At 32.9% G+C, this 19240-nt stretch overlaps 1 protein-coding gene across 2 annotated transcripts in view; it reads right to left on the bottom strand.

The window, feature by feature from the left end:
* LOC111687457 (ras-related protein Rab-40C) overlaps positions 1-6182 on the bottom strand; it is a 38344-nt gene extending 32162 nt beyond the window's left edge. For both annotated transcript variants that reach the window (XM_046946484.1, XM_023449897.2), the window contains exons 1-3: positions 6034-6182; positions 5780-5973; positions 661-883 (exon numbers count right to left, since the gene is read on the bottom strand). In XM_046946484.1, the coding sequence (XP_046802440.1) occupies positions 661-883; positions 5780-5973; positions 6034-6166 (550 nt within the window). In that variant the 5' untranslated portion in view covers positions 6167-6182. The remainder of the gene's footprint in view (positions 1-660; positions 884-5779; positions 5974-6033) is intronic.
* Between the last annotated feature and the right edge of the window lie 13058 nt (positions 6183-19240).

The raw sequence follows: 19240 nt of genomic DNA, 5'->3' as shown, positions 1-19240 counted from the left end.
CTGAACATTCAAAACAAAAAACAAAACAAAAACAGAAGCGGATGATAGAATCTAATAAGGATCTAATATTTCGATGTGTTACAAACGGAATGACAATACACCGTCATCTTTTTTGATGGTGGGTATAAAACATGAAATGATGATGAAATGCTCACATATTTCTCTAAACATCGTATACATATATCATAATAAAAGCCACAGCTTCCAATTTTAAATCTCCTGAGACATTTTAAATAGGTTGAGATTGAACTAAGCTATAAGTACATTAATGTACGCAAACCCGCTTTTTACCCGTAGAGGTATTTGACAAGTTTTATTTATATTTTTTTAAATTATTCGAATAAAAACTTTTATTCTTTATTCCTTAGAATAAACGAATAATTTTTAAAATATAATTATATAGTATACAAATATGTTTAATTAAATTTGTAGGAACATGGATTTTAATCTAACAACATATTGTAACCTTATTATAAAATGCATACATATCTATCATTTGTTTTTTTTTTAATGTTTGATATGTAAAATATTGACTGCTTGATATATTTGTTCTTTTTAGCCTTACAAAAAAATAAATGTTAGATAATTGACTATATAATAAATTAATCTGAAATTTATTAAACATAATATGCAGAGAAATACTTACTACTACTTACATACCTTTATTATTCCTCCATATCCTCTCCATTCCGTTTCTATGTAAAGCCATTCGTGCCAATTCACAAAATGATTCTCTTATATTAAAATCGCAAAGAGGAGATATTTCAAAGCAAGACATATTGTTTCGAGATGCATAAAGTTCTGCTTGTTTCGCTGCAACCTGCCTTTTGAATGCCAAATGAAGTCTATTTCCTACTAGAACTTTTGGAATACCAGGGGCATGCTACAAAAAATAAAAATATTTAACAAATAATTTTTATAGTTTACATATTTTTTTATTAGTTTTAAAAATCAGTGAAAACTTTAGTAATGAACAAACTTTAGTAATTAAAAATATTTTCTCTTTCCCTGAACTTACTGGTTTTAGCAAGAAAACTTTATAATTGTGTAATAGATAGTGTAACAGTTGAACAGAAAATTGAAAGCAAGAATTACATAAAAACAAAGCAACGATCTGTACAACAAAATAAGTATTCACTGGTTTCATCGATGGTTCCACTTGTTGTCTACGGCTGGTTATACGTATTGGAGTTCGGCATGCTGTAGGTGTAGCCAAAATTTCTTCTTGCACTGGTGGAGTAATCATGAATTCTTTAAATAATATGTCCAAAGGCATCCAGTGTTGTTTGTTTCCTTTGAAGTTCAAAGCGTAGACCTGGTCGCCATGGAGGTTTGTTCTCTTTCGTATACCGTGTTTGGTATTATATTGCATCTACATTTTCTGATCGGTAACATTATGCTTTTTGATGATGTCGAAAACTGTTCTTATTTTTCGATCTATAAATGATTCCGATTTGGATCAATTTGGATTGCGTGTTAATCTATAGACTACAAAAATGTTTGAAGTGATGTGGTAGGTGTGTCTCTTTCAGCCTTTTTGAGAGCGCGTTTTAGAGAATCCACGAATCATTCCGCTTGTCCGTTGGAAGTGGAAAGGAAACGTACAGTTTTTGTGTATTTTATAGGTCTTTCATGGACCAGTTTTGAAATTGTTCTGCGTTCCGTTGTCCGAAACTATTTGTTCAGGATTTCGAAATTGTGCACAGTTATCATTCACAATTTTATTGTTGCAAATGATGTAATAGTTGGTTTTTTCGTAAATAGCAGGGTATTTAAATAATGAGTCGATGATAACTAGATAATACTTATTCTTAAGAGGTCCAGCATAGCCAATACTTATTCTCGCGAGCGGTCGGGTTGTTGACAAATTCGACACTTTCTGATGAAATCCGTAGCTGTGAAGTTGTCTGAGAATCTTCTGACGATATGGATCGGGTATTACAATAAGATTGTTGAACATAACGCAACCTGTCATCGATAAAGATTCTTTTCGATTAGAATATGGTACGATTGAAGATTTTCTTGCCAACATGTGTTCATATGTTGTATAGCACTTTGAAGAGTTTTATCGCTTTTGGTGGCTACCAGTATCTTTCAATATGATACTCAACATATTGAAAGATACTGGTAGTGTAGATACCGCCTCATCTAAATCGATGCGAATATCTTTGTTTGAACCAAAAAATGCGAGGAGTGATTTGTGGTCGGTGCGAAATCGTTTTACGGCGAAAATTAGTGCTAAGCCTCAAGTAGAGCTAGCCCTTGGTCTAAGCTGTTTTTAATAAGTTTTTTTTCGCAATACCCACAGCTCTTTCCGCAAACCCGTTTGCTTGAGGATAATGAGGGCTTGTTGCGTTAAGCCTTGCTCCTATATTATATTATCCGGCTATAATAAGATATGATTTTGAAGCATACTCACAAATGTCTATTTCAATTAAGCTGAATGGTAACATGGGAACATCGTGTGATATCATAGGCTCCTTAGTGTTGCCACAACGGTGTTTTTTGACAAGTGTTACATTTATTAATTATATTTTCAATATCTTTATTAATTTGAGGCCAATTTGAGGTCAATGAACAAGTGGGACGAATGTAACTGTGTATTAGCTGTCTTTGATTTTGTGGTATAATAATTCTTTCGTTTAAATATAATATGCCATGATCAATATAAATATTATTACGATTTTTCCAATAGAACTTCAAATCATTAGAAAGAAAGAGCAATTTTTTGGCCAACTGTTTATCACCATTTCTTTAAGCTTAATGAGACAATTGTCATAATTTAATGATTTTTTTAAATGTTTAAGTCTTGCATCTGTTATATTCAATGAATGTACAAATTCTAATTCTACTGATTTATCGTGTTTATTTAGCGTGACAGCAGGTCTGCTAATTATAAAAACTTACCAGGGACATATGTTAATTTCAAATCATATTTCAGTAACGATAATTTCATTCTTTGAAATCTAGCGGAGGGTATTTTGCAAAATTCTTTCTTTTCAGACAGGCAAAAACGATTGCTAGAAATTTTTTTTCTATTTGTGCATAGTTTATCTCGGCATTCGTCAGACTTCTGTATGCAAATAAGACAGGTTTTTTGTCTTGCATTATTGCAAGGGTTGGTGTGTTGGCAATAATAGTTTTAATTTGTTTCAAGCACTCGTCATGTGTTTTTTGTCATTGAAATATTACTACTTTTCAATAAATCTCTTAAAGGCTTCGACAAATCCGATAGCTTTGGCATGTAATCACGAATTTAGTATATCATTCTTAGCAGTTTTTGTAGCGCTATCCTTTGTATGTTTACGAAGTTCTTTGAATTGAAGCTTCAGTGTTGTGAATAATGCAAGTTTGTGACTGTTGTTGTTTTCCTTTTTGTTAACAGAGCAATTTGATTTTAGCTGGTGTTCAATCATTATATTATTAGATTTCAAAACCATTATACGCTTTGTTTCGTCTAAGAGTTTGATCAAATTTGTCGTTTCGGAAAATTCTCCATCTGCTTTTGCAAGTTGCAGGCATTTATAGCGTTGTGGAACTTGTGTTTCAGCTTTACGGAAAAGTTTCTTCATCCTCTCAACAGTGTCCTTCAGAGACATGTCAACTGGTTTTATTGGCAGAATGAAGTTTGAAAATCATTCATGTACTTGATAAGACTTTTTTACACTTAGCTTCATCTTTTATCTCTCGTCAATTTGCAAAGATGACAACATCTTTCCATAAGAAATGTAGAGAAAAAAAGCGTCATCTTTCAACATCTTCAACATGTTCCTACCTCATTTTGCTTCACTTTCAAAAATTTTAGCGTCATTGCTCAATATTCGCCAAAACTCTCAATTTTGCGATGTCTTTTATGTGTTTTTTACGAATAAATAACTTGTATGAATGTATATTTGTTTCGGTTTTATTTTAAAATTATTAAAAAATATTAAATATTATGTTATAATTATAAAAAATTAATGATAATGAAATCGTCATTTAATTATTCGAAGCAATAACTATGTAATTAACATGTATGGTTTCTTGTTCTTTTTATGAACATTTTAATTCATAATTTTAAATTAATTTTTTTTTTTTTGCTTTGAAACAACAATATACAGTTTATTTAGAATGAAAATAAATTAATTTATTTTGACACAACCCAAGCACTTTTTAAATAAACAAATAAAAATCAGCTGCCTTAACGATTTCACCTTACTTAGTGCATCCTGATTTAATACTTTACTGGAAATACTTTATTGTTATCAATTCATCTTTAAATTTATGTTTGTTAATTTTTGAAATATGAACAAAATTGTATTTATAATAAAATGTATATAAAATAAATAAAATAATTCTGTGTCCGTTATATTTATCATATTTTTTTGTATGTATTATTTTTTCCAAAAAATTTTATTTTTTATTTTTTCGAAAAACGTAATAAAAATAAAATATTATTTTTTAATGTGCTATTAAAACTTTCTCTTATACAACTATACAAATTTCTATATTCAATCCGTGTTAGCTAAAAAGTCACCTTTACGAAAGTCTATTTTTTAAATCTTCTATATATTCACATGCATGGTAGTACATATAGGCAAAACTGAAGAGGTTTTCAAATAAAATTTTTTATTCTCTTCACACAGATGAGCTCTGAGAGAATAAAACAAACTTGTGAGAACTAAACGCACTCACAAAACTTCAAATTTTCTTCGCAAAATTTCGAGGATATTAGCACTTATTAGTTTTTCTTATCACTTAAACTTAATCTTTATTATTTTTTGCGACATTTTTCATTTATTTAAAACTCCGAAAATAATTTATATTTTATAAATAAAAAAATATTTCTTATTGTTTGACATTTCATTTTACTTAAAACTGAAAAAAAGTTGTACATTTTCGTATTGAAAATTAAAAAAGTATTTTACATACTTTTTTTTTTCATTTTGCATAACAAAATGTCGTGTTTATAATATGTTTTGAGATTAAATATATTTTCAAAAAAATAATTAACTAATATTTTTATTCACTAGGATATATTAAAAACACACTAAAAATAACGTCCAAAAAGTACATTTTTTATTAATACCTTTTAAACAACTGTGTTTATTTTTGTGCTTCTACTAATACATTCTCACGGTTAGGTCTTTGACAGGGGACTTAGGTCTTTGACAATCAGTTTCGCCTATATACTACTATATGCATGAAACTCTTGATTTTTATTTTTGTAAAATAGCTTCCGAGATAAAAGAATTTAAATAGTAGCATTTTTTAGTAGTTAACAAATTTATGAAAATAAAAAAATGCATGAAAAATATTATCATGTTTTATAAATGCAATCTACAATTTTAAATAAAACTACACTACACACAATTTTAAATGTATTATCTTAAGAAAATTATTGCAACAAAAACATGGTACTATTACTTCGACCAATTTTGTGCAACTATGTGGGTATATGAGGGTATTTTATGTGTGGTAAAAAGCTTTTATAAACTAATACTTCTATAAAAATATATGCTAAGAGTTAGGTTTTTTGACAGCTGATTTAGGTTTGGCTCTTTAATATACTCTATGTTCGTATGTAAAATCTGATAGTCTAAAGCTCCCTTAAGTAAAATTAGTTTACGATTATAATTATAAATAAATACATAGTTGATACAATTATAACGGTTTTGACAACTTATATCGTAAAGGAATTCCCCCCCAATTTAAAATTTAATTTGTTTACGAATTGTCTATATTATAACCCTAATGTGCAAATCTACTGCATATTATGTATTTTTATTATAGTATTTACCTCTTCTACTTCCTTTAGCCATCTATCAATACCATCGAAACTCCACTTGTTAGTTATGTCGTAAACTAATATTATTCCTTGTGCGCCCCTGGAGTAAGAACGAATTATAGTACAAAATCGTCCCTGGCCAGATGTATCCCACAACTGAAGCTTTACTCTTTTGCCTTCCAGAAGAATTGTTGTTGTTTTGTATGCTAATATAAATACATTTTTTATAGAAATATAATACAAACAGTTTCAATATTAAATAATACCATTTCCACTGCAAAACGGACTCTCTGATGATGCATCTTCCAATCCCGATAAAATTTCATGTTTTCCAACATCACTATCTCCTACTAATAATACTTTAAGCAAGTAATCATAGTCTTTCGTCATATTATTCATTGACTATAAAATTTAAAAATATGATTATAAAAAATATAATTATATACAAAATATTACAGTAAATAAAATTATTGCAAAAAACTAACAAATATGATATGATTTTAAATTATACCTAAATAAAAAATGTGGCCTCCGGTAGTTTATTGGTTAGTGTTCTAGAGTGGTAGACCGGAGGTGGTTGATTCGATTCCCACCTTTGGCACTTGTTAAGAAGCGCACAACAGGCCCGATAGAGGCCTAGGTTTATTTCTTCGGATTTGATGTATATATGTACATCCTCCTTTCAAACTAACTAACTAACTAACTAACTTAACAAAAACAAGTCAGAGTTCTATATTCGGTTGTGCCGAATCTTATATACCCTTCACCATGGTGTGTTAAAAAGCAGTCAGTTCAAAAATGTCCTCTTTTACATCACATTCTTCGGGCTCAACATGCTTAAATACATGTTTCTAGATTCAATATTATAGAAAATTCAAAAAAGTATCTTTTGAAAAACGAAAAAGTACCCAAAAGATCGCTTTTATGGGTTCTCACCTAATTCAGACTCTACATACCCAATTAAATATTTCTAGGTTCAATATTATAGAAAATTCTAAAAAGAACTTTTAAAAAAACAAAAAAGTACCAAAAAGTTTACTTTCTCCGGATCTCACCAAATTCTGTCTCTACATACTTAATTTCATGTTTCTAGGTTCAATATTATAGAAAATTTAAAAAGTACCTTTTACAGAACGAGAGAAAATTCAAAAAGAACCAAAAATCCCCTTTGATGTGTTTTTGTCTAATCCGGTGTATACATTAGGGTGGGTCGAAAAAAAATTGAGTCATTCACCCCCTACGATTAAAGATATGTTAATAACATTTAAAAAATATAAAAAATATTTTTTGCAACGCCTAGAAATACCGCCCTTTTTGTTTTTATATATTACGCCGCTATTTTTAATATATCATTTATATTGAATTTTGTCTTAATCTCCATTTTTATTGATGAAAAACTGATTTTCTGAAAGAGAACTAGGATCAACTATGGATCGATCCTATTAAAAATTGGTGTTTGATTTATTTTCTTATAAGAAATAGATTTGCAGAATTTCATCCTGATTGTAGTGTTTAAGAGCGATAGAATGACCTTGAAGCCATTTTTAAGAGCTCCAAAGCCCTATTCGAGGAGTGCGGTTTTATGAGGGCTAGGGGAATAATGATTTAATCTATTTTCAAAAAACTTCGTTCTTGGGTAAAATGAGAAATATCAGCCTATTTGTATCGAATTATTTGGAAAATTTTGACTTGTAGTTTGATTACAAGTCGGATGAACAAAGCTAAACCACTATAATGCTGTAGAATATAATAATCTTTCCACATTTTCGATAGGAAGTGGGATCTGGAAGGGTTTCTAACTGAAAAAATATATATTTTTTTTTTTAATTTATTAAAAAAACATTTTCGACTCTTTTTTCTGGCAAATTGATTATTTGTTGTGAGAACGGTTGATAATGAATATATGAAAATTTTTACATATCTATAAAATAGATGTTAATGCATAAAAGTGAGCATTTCAAAGGCCTATATTTCATATAATTAAAGGCTCTTTATTTTAGAATATTAAATTTATAGAATATTCAAAAAGTACAATTTGAAAAACGAAAAAGTACCAAAAAGGTTCTCTTTTATGGGTTCTCACCTAATTCAGACTCTACATACTTAATTTTATATTTCTAGTTTCAATAGTATTGAAAATTCAAAAAGTACCTTTTGAAAAACGAAAAAGTACAAAAAGGTTCCCTTTTATGATTTCTAACTTAAGTCAGGCTCCACATACATAATTTCATGTTTCTAGCCAATATTAACACACTAGTACTGCTTTCGCTCTGCTACTCTCGCTCTGCCTTGTTTTTATAAACAAGAGTACAATAACAAAATTTACCGTATGATTATGTATTTTGTTTTTTTTTTTTTGCAATTTCTGCCTGAGCATGAAAAATCTCAGTTTTTGATGAAATTTTCAAAGGTTGTCTCGGATTTTTGCTCATTCTCTGGTATTTATCTTCTCGAAAGCGATCTTCTCGAAAGCATGTCTAACAGAATTATTCGGATCTCGCCGGTATCTGGACAGACAGACGGACGGACAGACGAACGGACAGACAGACAGACAGACAAAGCTTAATCAACTCCGCTACCTATAAGGATCCAGAATATATATACTTTATTGGTTCGCAAAACTATATTATAGAAATTACAAACGGAAAGACAAACTTATATATACCCTCCTCACGAAGGTGAAGGGTATAAAATATAGTTACAAATTTATATATATTAAATATAATTACAAATTTATCCACCAACAAGAAAGAGTGCTATATTCGGCTGTGCCGAATCTTATATACCCTTCACCACAGTATTTTAAACATATTAGTTTTATAAATTTTAAATTTTTTTCCGTCTACATTAATACTACACCAAAGCAAAACAAAATGAACAACAACGCTAAACGAAATAAAAAAAACAAAATACCCAAGGCATCTAAAACAACAGTCATCTAAACACACATAACGAAAAACATAAAAAAACAAAAACAAAATAAACAAGTAGGAAAGTATAGTCGGGCATGGCCGACCATATGATACCCTACACCATGAGTATATTTTTACAATTTTTACTTTTATAAAATTTTTATTTTTTGTAAAGAAACTTTTATGTTGAATATTACCATAATTCCAAAATATTTAAGCCATTTATTGATAAAAAACTAAAATTTATAGGGCAAATATGGGCCGTTCCTCGGTAAATTTTGGAAAAGGATATATTTCTAAATAACAGTTAGTTTTGTTGAGTTTCATTGCGATACAAATGGTTACAAGTCAATTTTAGACGTTTAAGTCATTTTTTGAAGGGAGGTTTGTATGGGGGCTAGGGTCAAATATAGGCCGATCCTTACGAAAATCTGCAGTATCATTTATACTTATATAAAACTTATTTGTGCCAATTTTTAGAGAGATAGCAGAATATTTGACGTAATTATAGCATAAAAAGTTCAAATCGGGAGGTACGGTTGTATGGGGGCTAGGTGAAATAATGGACCGATTTCAACCATTTTCAATAGGCTTCGTCCTTGTGCCAAAAAACATGCTTGGTCCAAATTTCATCAAATTATCTTGAAAATTGCGGCCTGTACCTTGCGCACAAGGTTTACATGGACAGCCAGCCAGCCAGCCGGACAGACGGACGGACATGTCTTAATCGACTCAAAAAAATGATTCTGAATCGATCGGTATACTTTAAGGTGGGTATTGGACCAATATTTTTGTAAGTTACAAACATCAGCACAAACGTATAATACCCTCCCCACTATAGTTTTTTTTTTTTTTTTTTTGACTTGAAGGTTATATAGCGGTGTACACAACACACAATTTGCCAGGTTATCCCACTAGCGTAGTTCAAAAACGCGAAATTAACAATCTCAGAAATTTATGAGATTTTGTAGAAACCGTTGGGTGTTAATAAACACCTACTTCCACAGAGTACTTCTGCAAAAGTGAGGGGTTGTGTTCTAAATAATTTGGAAAGAATTTATGATAATTTCATTGTATGATTAAACTTAAGCGTACTTAAGTCTAACTTAAAGTTAAAAAACTATGAGGTTTACGACTACAAAAATGTAAAAAACAAGAATGCAATCTAATTTAAAATCAAAATTGAAAAAGGAAACAAAAAAAAGAAAGATTTTTTCTTTAATTTAAAATAAAAATTCAAAGTTCAAAATAAGAATCAAAATTAAAATTAAAATCAAAATTAAAATCAAAATTAAAATCAAAAATTTAAATCAAAAATTAATATCAAAATAAAGTAATAAAAAAAAAACAAAAACAAAAGTAGAAACAAAATTAAGATCAAATTCAATTTAATTCAAACACAAAACTACAATCTAATTAAAGTAGTTTATCAATGTTACACTCTTTAATAAAATTAATTAAATCATGAAAATCCTCCTTTTGATAATTTTTGAGCAAATCAGAAAGACATATATACTTGTCAAAAACCTTATGCTTTCTACGAATGTCATAAAATCTTGCGCAGTAGAAAATGAGATGATTAGCACTCTCGACAACGTTACATGTGCCGCATAAGCTGGAGTCACTTACCCTTATAAGATTCAAAAATTTCTTGTCATACGCATGACCAGTTAGAAGACGATTAATAATCTTAACTTCACCAGGATCCAATGCAAATCCTCTATACCATGGCTTCAAGGAGATTGTCCGGTTAAAGGAAAAGTAAAAATCACCCTTGCTCTGAGAAATTTCAGAATAAGAGTGATTCCACTCATCCTGCAATTCATCACGAATCAACTTCAATGCCCACTTCACCGAGTAATCCACCTGAAGAGGAGCCCCACAATCAAGAGCCATCCTCGCTAGTTCATCAGCCCTTTCGACTCGGCACCCAAATAAAATGAATAGCCCTCATACTAGAATCCGCAATAATCTGAATAATCTCCGAAACAATATAGTCCTCCCATTTACTATCCCTTAGAGAAATAATCGCATTCCTACTGTCCGTGAAAATAGCAACCCGTTCAAACCCATCTGTCGCCGCAGCAACTAAAGCCTCACGAATTGCAATCAGTTCAGCAGTCAGAGACGACAACCTCATATTACACCTAAACAGGAAAAAACGATCACTGTGTTCCAGAACAATAGCACATCCTGCTGATGAATCAGAGAGGGAGCCATCCGTGGCCATAATCCTAAAGCCATTCTCCTTGTACTCCCTAAGAAGATGACCATAATACGCCCTAGTGCATTCCCTAGGAGCACTGTGCTTACAACCAAAAGGGTTGTCAAGCTTAAAAGTAACCTTTACAGATATACTGGATCTAACACATTTACCTAGCCTGTCAAAAATATGACTAAATTTAGAGAAGACAAATGAATAACTGTTATTTTTCACTATCAGATTAATTGTTTTAAGAAAGACTGATATTAAGGCAATCGGCCGAAAATTTACAAAGTTCTCCAAGTCCTTATTCTTTTTAGGAATAGGTACAATCTTTATATTCCTCCATGAGGACCTGATCTCACAATTGCAATCAATCTAAAAAGGGGCGGATTGTATACGAAAACTCGAAACAGCTCCTTGGCCGTTAAATATATAGCCCTCAAGTCCGGAGGGAGTTCACATGCCATAGCATAGATTATATGAACCGGTGTTGATGGTGTAAGACCAAGACATCTTCTAAGAGTCGAATTCTGAAAAGATCGAATCCTATTATCAATATAAGTTGGAGAATGAGCCGTGGTAGTCCTGGCATATTCAATTTTACTCCTAATAAAACTCCTGTAAAATTTCAGTGACACTTCAGGCATAAGACCACCCTTAATACTTGTCAGACATTTAAGCAGATTCACAGCAGAGTTACAATTCCCCAAGGCAAAATCATAATGCTCTTTAACTGATAAACTATTCTTTATCTTCCTTCCTAAAAAAAGTCAAAGAAGACACTTGTTCAATTGTACATCCATTGACAGAGATCTGCACCGAGCGGCGACCTCCTTTTGCAAAGTATGCTACCTTTGTCTTACGAATATTAAAAGATAGATTGAGGGAGTGACAATCATTCCCAAATTCCAAAATCTTCCTAGACAAGTTCTCAACCGCGATTTCAAAGTCACGGTCAAAAGACAGTATCATAAAGTCGTCAGCAAACTGAAATACTAGGGTATTGTCATCCTTAATTCCATGGAGTGAGGCAGAATAAAGATTGAATAGAATAGGAGACAAACAACTACCCTGTGGAAGCCCATTAAATACCCTAATAGAACTTTTACCCAAGCAAAGATTTCTGTCCGAAAAGAAATTAACAACCCAGTCAACAATATCAAGGGGAATACCAAGTCCTTATTCTTTTTAGGAATAGGTACAATCTTTATATTCCTCCATGAGGACCTGATCTCACAATTGCAAAAATAGGCATTAAAAGCATGCACCAGAGCATCTCTGGATTGTGTCGATAGCGATTTCAACATATCATAAGTAACACGATCACATCCTCCAGCCGATCTTGACCTTCTGCTGTCCAAAACATTATCCAATTCGAATCTAGTTAGAGGAGAAGAGGGACCAATCTGCATCCTAGAAAACTCAACCAGTGTGTTATCCGGAACCTGTGCCCTCAGATGCTCAAGATATGGTAAGTTATCACCTTCATCCCATAAATACCGTCGAGAATTTGTCGCATTCTTGACACTATTTACAAATCTCCAAGCACCACGTGTATTCGGCTGAGAGTTCAGCTCATCCAACCTACGATGAAAGGAGTCCGATTTAGCCTTCCTCACTGCATCCTTCCAATTCCGGAAAGCCGTAGAGGCTATATCCAGATTCTCCGGTGTGGGGTATTTAGATGCCTTCTTTCTAGCCGCTACTTGCAACCGAAAAAGAGTAGATAATTCCGCATTCCACCAGTACTTAGGAGTATGATTACCGGAAACCCTATGAGTAGCAGAAGCAATACTGGATGAAAAAGTCTCCTCAATCACATCAAATTCAGAAGAAAGATCAATCCCAGATAAGTCCGACAATAATTTGCGCTTTGACAGAAAGGAAGTAGAGTTAGAGCTAGACATATCAATTTCCATTATAATAGGAAAATGATGACTGCCATTCAGCCACATTGGGGTGGTTTTCCAGGAAATATCAAATTCACAATTTGAAAAGCTCAAATCTAGGACCGTTCCATTTGGATTATCAAGCTGACGAAGAAATGTAGATGAACCATCATTTAGACACGTGAAAACAGAGTCAGAAATTAACCTATGAACAAGGTTACCTCTAGGAGAATCGGAGTAATCTCCCCAATGAGTGGAGCGTGCATTGAAGTCACCAGCAATGATGACATTCGAAAATCTGCCAACAAAATCAAGCAGTCTCTGAAGTTCTGTAAAACAGACATTCAGAGGAAGACTGTTGGAACGATTTGGAGGGAGATAGACAGATACCAATACCAGATTGGTTCTAAGATTCAGGGTTCTCAGTATCAAAATATCCAGGTTAGTCCTAAAGGATACCCTAGAAACTCGTATACCTTTTCTGACAGCTATAGCACATCCACCATAACCATCATCCCTGAGTTTACAAAAAGTATCAAAATTCAAAAGTCTTCCCGAGGAGCTGGTATCATCAAAATTAAAAATTTCAGAGAAAAAGCATATATCAATAGAATTATTATTAATGTAAAACTCAATTGAGTTTTTGTTAGAAACTAAACTTTGCACATTGTATTGCAATAATTTCATTGCGTTAAACTGGTCAACGTAGTCTGAGATCGAGCATTGAGATCCCGATCAATATCCAAAAGTGCACTATCTACCTTCACCATAAAATCATCCAAAACTCTAACATACGAACTCTCGCATTTCTCAGAAAAATAAACCTTCATGACTCTCGTCATTTCAAATATCAGCCTTCCAAACTGGGAAACTTTATCCAACTTCCGGTTAATTACCGGTATAGTCGGATCCGTGTTGACCGGTTGTAGTTGTGGAATGGGTTTATTCAGTTTAGGAGGAGGCCTAATCTTAACACCACGATTGAATTTTCTTCTCGACATTATCCTATTCACCTCACCATCCCTATCCAAAATATTTCCAACCAAGGGTTTCGTAACATTGTTGCTAGCCAAAGGTGGGAAATTTTCTTCATATTCCTTAAAAACATCATATCCATTCACCGGAAAGGAATTTAGAACCTCCTTTCTCGATAGTCTCTTAAGCGTCATCACCTTCAGAATATCTATTTCCTGAGTCCATTTTGGACATTTAGTTTTCTCACTAGAAGTATGATCCCTAGCACCACATAAAATGCACTTTGGGTCAGAACATGGTCCATCACATGGTCCTGTTCTACCACATTTAAGACAACGTTGCTTGGAATGACAGCCCCTTTCGGTGTGCCCAAGTCTACCACATTTGCTGCATTGGCGCAGCGGAGGATAATAAACAGAAACCTCAACGAAAGCATGGTCCAAAATTACACTAGTAGGAATCTCACTGGAATTGAAACCAACCTTCACCGAAAACATCGGTAAAGCAGATCCTCCTCCAGAGGGATCTCTACCACGAAAACGTTCAACAGATATAATAGGAACTGAAGAAATAATATTCTCCTTCATAAATTCATCAGTGTAAAAAAGGGGAATGCCCCTTATAACCCCATATGAATAAACAAAGGAGTTAGGAATAAATGCCCTATAGGAATAAATGTCCTATATGAAAAATGCGATAATGGACGAAAAATCATATAAAACAAAAAAGTTGGCTGCAGCAGCCGAGTCAAACTTAACTCTAAACAGAGTTTTCCCAATATGGGATATTAAGGAAATGCCCTCAAATTTCAAATCCTTTATACTCTCATAGAAGAAAAGTGAGTTACGCAAATTATCCTTCATGCCTTTGGACCCCGACGTGTCACATAAGACAAGAAATTCACCAAAATGACCATCAGAATATAACATTGGTGGAGTTTTGTCAGAAGTACCAGGTAGTTCCGAAGAGGACTCAACTGCAGGTGGATTATCCGACGTAATAGTCTCGCTTGAAATGTTGGGCAGCGAAACCGTCCTACCCTCCATACCAAGATCACCAACAATAGTCAAGGATGAATCTTCATCCTCAGACGACATAGATTCCTGAGAGGACTCACCTGAATCCAGAAGATCACAAGCCGAAGATGCCTTCTTAATATTCGTATCCTCACTCACGTCATCACTCTTCCTCTTTAATGAGGAAGGCTGAAGGGTTGATTCCAGCTTATTCGCCTTTACAAATTCGTCAAATGTTGATCTCAGATCACCAGACGACGAGTGTGCTTTATCACCCATTTTCAAAGCAAAAAAATTAAGTAGAAACTCTGTACAATTATTCAAAAGGCAAGATTTTCATTCACTTTAATTTTCTATAACTTTATATTCTATAAAAATTAACGGTATTTCACATGGAAAAATTCCATACAATTTTTACGCTTAGCAACAGATTTATAAAGTTATTAATGTGAAAACACAACCGAACACTACAACGTTTGAAATGGAAGTGAACCCCACTATAGTGGTGTAGGGTATAACAACGCAATAAAACCAACCTACATCCAATTATACGAACAGAATTTACAAAAACAAAACAAAATACACAAACAAAACAAAATGCCAACAGCATACAAAACGAAATTCACAGCTGAAAAAGCAAATACATATACACACACGTGTACATCTTGTTCTAATATACAGTGTTGTTGTTGCTTATTTAACAAAGCATGAAAAAAATATGAAATTTTTTGATGAAATTTTCAGAGGTTGTCTCGGTTTTTTCTCATATCTCCGTTATTTACCGACCGATTTTGCTGATTTTAAATAGCGATCTTCTCGAAAGCATGTCTAACAGAATTATTGAAGATTCGGATCTCGCCGATATCTGGGGTCCTCTAAAAACTGATTTCAACAGACAGACGGACATGGCTTAATCGATACCGCTACTCTATAAGATTCCAGAATATATATACTTTATAGGGTCGGAATATTATATTATAGAAATTACAAACGGAATGACAAACATATATATACCCTTCTCACGAAGGTGAAGGGTATAAAAAAACACAGAAGTAAAAATTTTTATCAAAATTGTTTATGTAGTGGTAATTTATACTAGCAATCATTGAAAAAGAAGAAACACAAATTTCATTTTTATTTAGATTTTGCGACGGCAACATCTTTTTTTAGCGCATGCTGATAAAAAGAGCATTTAATAAATTTTATGTGTTATGTGTCAACACTGCAACAGTATCATTATCTTAAAATACACTGTATAAGCTAATGCAAGGTCAAAGAAAAATTTATTTCAGTGCAAAAATAGCGTTTCTGTAGCTATAGAAGTAAATTCAATTTGGATTTATTAAATCCAAAAAAAAAATTGTTAGATTTAGCTAATTTCAATATGGCAATGCTTTGTATTCATAGAACAAAACCTAACTAATTTTTAAGTAAATAAATTTGTTTCATTTTGTTATTCACCAACAGATGGCAAATATTTTTAAAATGTGTAAAAATAGAAAAATAAAAACAAATTGCTGTAACTTAAATGTTGCAATCATGTTATTTCAGTGCAAATAACACCTTTTTCAATAAATTGCTAAAATTTGTATCGAAAAATTCTAATTTTAACAATAAATTTTAAAATAACTCCATTTTTTGGCCACACGTTTGTTGTTGTTGTAACAACTTAAACTATACAATTTTAATCCGGGGGTTCTGTATTTAGCCAAGAAATTGGGCTACTTCAATGGGGTTAGTCCATAAATCCATTGGGCTAAGTGAAGTAGGGTGGGCTGGACAGTTGAATATGTGGTGGGTATCATGGGGACCCTTGTCCACAAGATGGGCATATATTGGGGACGGCACGGTCTATGCGGGACCAGTAGGCGTTGAGCCTGTTGCTCCATCCCGATCTCAGTTGTGCCAGAGCAACTCTTGTTTTCCGCGGCAGGTTCTTCTCTATTTCTGCTATGGGCGGTGGGCGACCTCCAAGAACGACATTCATGCGGTAACTTGAAACCGCGGTATTGATGGCGTCTCTATGAATGTCGTTCAAAGCTGCTGTATACGAAGTCCGATCTAAGGGATCCTGAACATAACTTCGTATGCTCTCTTCGTATACATGAAGGTCCTTCCTGACATGCCTCGGGGGAGCATCCAACTGTGTGATGTTAAAGTTGGGATGACTCCTCCGGTGACATCCCAGGAGGAACTGTTTAGGCAGCATGACATTATGTTCCTTGACTGGGAGAACCTTCGTTTCCTCATGTAGATGGTGTTCTGAGGTTATTTGCATGCAGCCCGTCCTTAGGGCGGCATTTTGGCAGCTTTGAATATTTCTCTACTGGGTATCACTCAGCGATGGAGACCACACTGGAGCAGCATAATTGACCACTGACCGACCAATTGTCCATTCCCCAGGTTCTGCCGGCTAGCGCTTTCAGGACCTTGTTTCTACTTCGCAATCTGTGCGTAATTACAGTGGCATGAGCTGAGGTTGTAAACAGGCTGTCAAAGGCAACCCCCAAAATCTTTGGGTGGTTCACAGTCGGAATTTGGTTTCCATCGACTACGACGCCTAGGTTCAAGTTTACCTCCTTCATCCAAGTGGTGAAAAGTGTAGCTGAAGATTTCGCTGGTGATAGTTTCAGGTTACGTCCAGTGAAGAGGTTGTGTATTTCTCCGAGATAACCATTCACTCGACGTTTTGGCCTGTCGCCATCTTTTTTCATCTTTGAAAAAGTGTAGAGTCTAGTAAAACCGCTCACGATATAACGTAATTAGCAACCGTTGCATAGTTTTTTTTTGAACACTTGTTAAGTGAACGCTATTACAACCACTTCGTTAAGTGCACAACCCCTACTGAGAATCTTTAAGGTAAATATAAATTTAATAAACAAACTTTTTATTGGAAAAACTTAACTCTTTCTTGTCTTTTTATTTCTTTTTTTGCACTTATAAGTCAGTAACTTAGTGGAATATGAACCGATTTTAAGTTTCTTCACGGATTTAGAGAGAAGTTTCCTATATAATGACATATATAACTTTTAAGTAACCTAAAGAGATATGTGTGCATTTCATCAGCAAACATATTTTTATTTTAGTTTTGGACCGTTGTCCAAAAAGAAATAGTCTAAGCTTTTTTGATGTAAAAATGCAACAATACCGTCGATTTAAAAAAAAAAATATGTGAAAACAAATTTATTCTTGAGTAAAAAAATTAAATCATAGAATTAAAAGGTGGCATTTTTTAAAAATTTTCGAGCTATATATATGAGCGATTTTGTGTGACGCATCTTTTCATACCGATGTCTTCCGATTTAGAATTGCATTAAGGTTAATACTATAATGATAGTATTAACCTTAATGCTATACTATACTATTATCTACTGGGTCTGTCATAGTTAGATTGATAATGTTGCAGGGAGAGCCCATTCTCATACCTAATAATAATAGTTCTCAGAGAACTGATAATACAAATTATTATTATACTCCTCTTCAAACACGAGACGATGACGATAATGATGTAGTTGCAATCGAAACAGCCGTATATCAAACTTTTTTGTGGCAATTTTGAAGATTTCAATTCATGTTGTTTACATATGCTAAAAATAAAAATCCTACAAATCTATATTACTTGACTTAGAAAAATCAAGTATCACAAAAAATGCTCTTTTAATTAAAGAATTGAAAAATAGAAAATCCCCCGGTATTAGTGGAATAAATAACAAATGCCTAAGAATTTACCACGTAAAGGCTTTATATTCTTAACAACAATCATAAATAGTTGTTATTTTCCCCAAGCATAGAAAATATCAAGAACAATACCAATTCTCAAACCTATCGATTCTCCGGCTTCATATAGACCAAAAAGTTTGCTGTCTTTTGCTGGAAAGATTTTTGAAAAAATCATTAAAGAAAAACTTACAATCTACATTGACGAACAATTAATCAACCGGCATGTGATTGCATTATATAAAATCTGCATATGACTCTTTCGGGCACAACGGATGAGTCTTTAAGTTTAATAAACTAAGTTTTCCTAAAGAACTCATTAGATTAGTCCAACGTTTTCTCAGTGAAAGAACGTTCTATATCTACAGTGTCTCTCATAAGTATTCGAATTTAGGTAAACCATGAAAAGAAACCAAATTTAATAATATATTTTGTGTGCAAAAAAATAAATTAATTTGTTATATTGTCTAGACAGTCCTTAGGTTTGATATCACGTTTTTTAAAACTTGAAAAATTTACATTTACTTAAATTAAATTAGTTTTTTTTTTAAGTCCATAAAATTGGCTCACAAAAGTATACGAATTTTTCCTGTATTTCATATTTGATCGTATTATACGAAACACAAATTTTAGAATCGAATGGTTTTTATGCTTTAAAATGTTTTAAGGGTTACTATCAACCGAAATGATATATTTTTGACCCTTTTGGTCCACAATTTCTGGGGATTTGTACCCTTTTTTATATAATATATAATTAA

Source organism: Lucilia cuprina, chromosome 3 (genome assembly GCF_022045245.1).
Source record: "Lucilia cuprina isolate Lc7/37 chromosome 3, ASM2204524v1, whole genome shotgun sequence".
Classification (NCBI taxonomy): domain Eukaryota; kingdom Metazoa; phylum Arthropoda; class Insecta; order Diptera; family Calliphoridae; genus Lucilia; species Lucilia cuprina.
The sequence above is the reverse complement of the archived record's forward strand: the minus strand, read 5'-3'. Positions and strand labels throughout refer to the sequence as shown.